The 2,679-nt window shown below is 37.0% G+C and overlaps 2 protein-coding genes across 2 annotated transcripts in view; both read right to left on the bottom strand.

Moving 5' to 3' along the window:
* The window catches only part of LOC119588870 (E3 ubiquitin-protein ligase listerin-like), an 11,551-nt gene that overhangs the window by 1,962 nt on the left and 6,910 nt on the right, over positions 1 to 2,679 (bottom strand). The window lies entirely within an intron of this gene.
* Positions 1,815 to 2,557, bottom strand: LOC119588614 (E3 ubiquitin-protein ligase listerin-like; the record flags this gene model as incomplete). The annotated part of the gene is given in 3 exon segments (XM_037937254.1): positions 1,815 to 1,955; positions 2,091 to 2,204; positions 2,367 to 2,557. Coding segments are annotated over 3 exon segments (429 nt in total), but the record flags the coding sequence as incomplete, so codon positions are not given.

Raw genomic sequence — 2,679 nt, 5'->3', positions numbered from 1 at the left:
AAATTGCTGGGAACCCCTATTTCTGTGGAAAACAAGTAAAATAACAGATTCACAAAAGCAACCAACTATGTTTTAAAATAACTATGTTTGAACTTTATAACATCAAAATGGCAAAAGAGAAAAAATTTTATATATAACTACTGACACAGAGGAGTAATATGATGTAACTTTGAGACATACCCAGTGGACACTGCTCTGAGAAAGTCGACGGTAAAACATTGTTTTGTCTCCTACTGCTTCCTCTGGTATGATGCTTATTATTGGCAACAAATGAGGATAAAGCTCTGCTGCACTTCCTCGGCCACAGTCACGCAGAACAGAGTACAGTCGGTTAAAGGACTGACTTGTTGTTCCCTTCGTTCCAAGTGCCCTAGGAGTATATGAAAAGGGTTTAAAATCACATGAAAATAGTATGCCCATCTACTTTTTGTATAACACCACAAATACAGCCAACAAATTTTTTACTAAAGTAATTGAATATCTTCATATTCACTTTTTTTCCAAAATCTAATTTCCTATGGCCACTGGGAATTGACTAACATATTGGTTTCTAACAGACTTTTTCTTAAGATACCAACACTATTAGAGAAAGAAAAACCAAAAAAATCACCTACTGGTTACATGATACACAAGTGCAAGAAAGCCACCAGATGTGTGATAAACAGCTCCTTCATGGTCATCCAGCGATGGGAGGATGACATGACTCACTTCTTCACTGTAGCATTTTAGGAGACCAGAGTCATACTCGAACATGTTGTTTAACATAGAAAACCAAGCAATGCGTACCTGAAATTCCAAGTTCACAATACCTATGTGACCTTTTTTTTTGGGGGGGGGGAGCAGTTATTTATTTGCTGAGACAAAAGAACTGAGGAAATCAATATAATGCTGTACACTTCAAATTAATTCAAAATAATATGAAACAATAAGAAAATAATAGAAAAGTACTCTGAGACATCATGCTTCAATATAAACAAAGCCTAGTGCCAGGGCAGGCCAATAATTCAAAACCACAGGAATTATTTTCACCATTGAATGCTTGTGTTTTGACATTTTCCAAAATTTGGGATTCTGGATAAGAGGCTGAACCAATGCAATCACATCTGGCTTTTTCTGAGTATTTCTGGTAGTGTAGGTGAGCAGGAGAGAAATGCCTTTCAAGGAACAAACAAGAACATGGATGTATTTGTTCTTCATGTCCTCCTCATCTGTTGTTCTGTGGATGAAGAAAGGGGATGTTAAATGAGAGTGCATTACTGCCTTTATACAATTCTTTTCCATTGAAATGCAAAAGAAAAAATACTATTTTTCAATGCCCTTTATATACTATGCTGCTATAAACTAAAATTCTAGTGATGGTACAATCTTAATGACAAGCAAAATTGAAAAATAATGAGAGTGTACAGAACACAGTATTACACAAGACACTTACTTGGCATCTGATAAGGTCTGTGGTGTCTGAATAAAAAGGTTGTCTTTGATGTGCTCAGCAATTTCCTTCCCGCTGAAAATCATAACTTCTGCTATCTTCTCAGCAGCAAAGACATCCTGCCAGAAATGGGGTTAGCAATTTACAAAGGATCCTAATGAACAGAAGGACAGGGAATGGAATTCTTACTACTATGTTCAGACTTTATCCATATACACTAACTACTGACATCATTACAAGACTACCAAATAGCATGGATTTATTTATGATCTTTGTGAGTATTTGGTGGGAAGTGTTCAAAAGTTCTAGGACATGAATTACAACAGGCATCAGACATTAGAAGGATAAATAAAAGAAAAATATTTAATCTAACCTGGAGTGCTTTCAGAGCTGCTGAAGAGGCTGCTGGGTGTGGATCTACCATACCCATTACCCACGAAGGCATGATGGAACGGAGATGAGGGGCAAGCTGTTTACCCACTTGTGATACTAGGGCTCCATGAGCAATCTGGGCAGCCTCTCTCACCTGTGGAAAAGTTACAAATTACACAATGAAGATCTATGCAATCCAAGATGTAAAGTCTGCAAGCAATTTACAAGCCTGTTTCAGTATGAATTTCTCAATGAATCCAGCAGGCAGTGGATTTTAAAGTGTACTTACTCTTCTCTCCACATCAATGGTTAACTTTGCATACAATCTAGGCCAAAAGGGAAGAGCTGTCTTGATGGACTCTACATCGCCATTTCCACACAAAGCCTCAAATTCTTGTAATGCCTATTAAAACAAAAAAGACCAATTATTATTAGGACAAGTCATAAAATAATTAATCTTTATTATACAATTTCAAAAAATTATTAATTACAAAGAATAAATTTGCTAAAAAAAAAAATAAATCCTAGTTACTTTTAATCTCTTTTGTAGCTATCACACACACACCTTGATTTTTGTAGTGGCATCCTTTTTGGACATTTTCCGCAGAGCCACTCGGAACTCTGCTGATATTGTACTATCATCAGAAGGACTTCCTTGTAAGGCAGCTGGGACATATCCCAAGTCCTGTAAGGCACTGAAACCCACAAATCCTGTTGCTCCTCCAAGATGTTCTGCCATCCTCCCACTGCTGGAGGGCTGTTGGGAAAGAAGACTTTGGGTTATCGATATTGTGGTTGTTTCTGTGGACTGCAATAATTGAAAAAAGATAGGACATGTTCAGTTGCAGAAAAATTGACCAACTAATATTTATGAGGAC

The sequence above is a fragment of the Penaeus monodon genome, chromosome 24, assembly GCF_015228065.2.
Source record: "Penaeus monodon isolate SGIC_2016 chromosome 24, NSTDA_Pmon_1, whole genome shotgun sequence".
Taxonomy (NCBI): domain Eukaryota; kingdom Metazoa; phylum Arthropoda; class Malacostraca; order Decapoda; family Penaeidae; genus Penaeus; species Penaeus monodon.
Note: the sequence above shows the minus strand (reverse complement) of the source record. Positions and strands in the feature narration are given on the sequence as shown.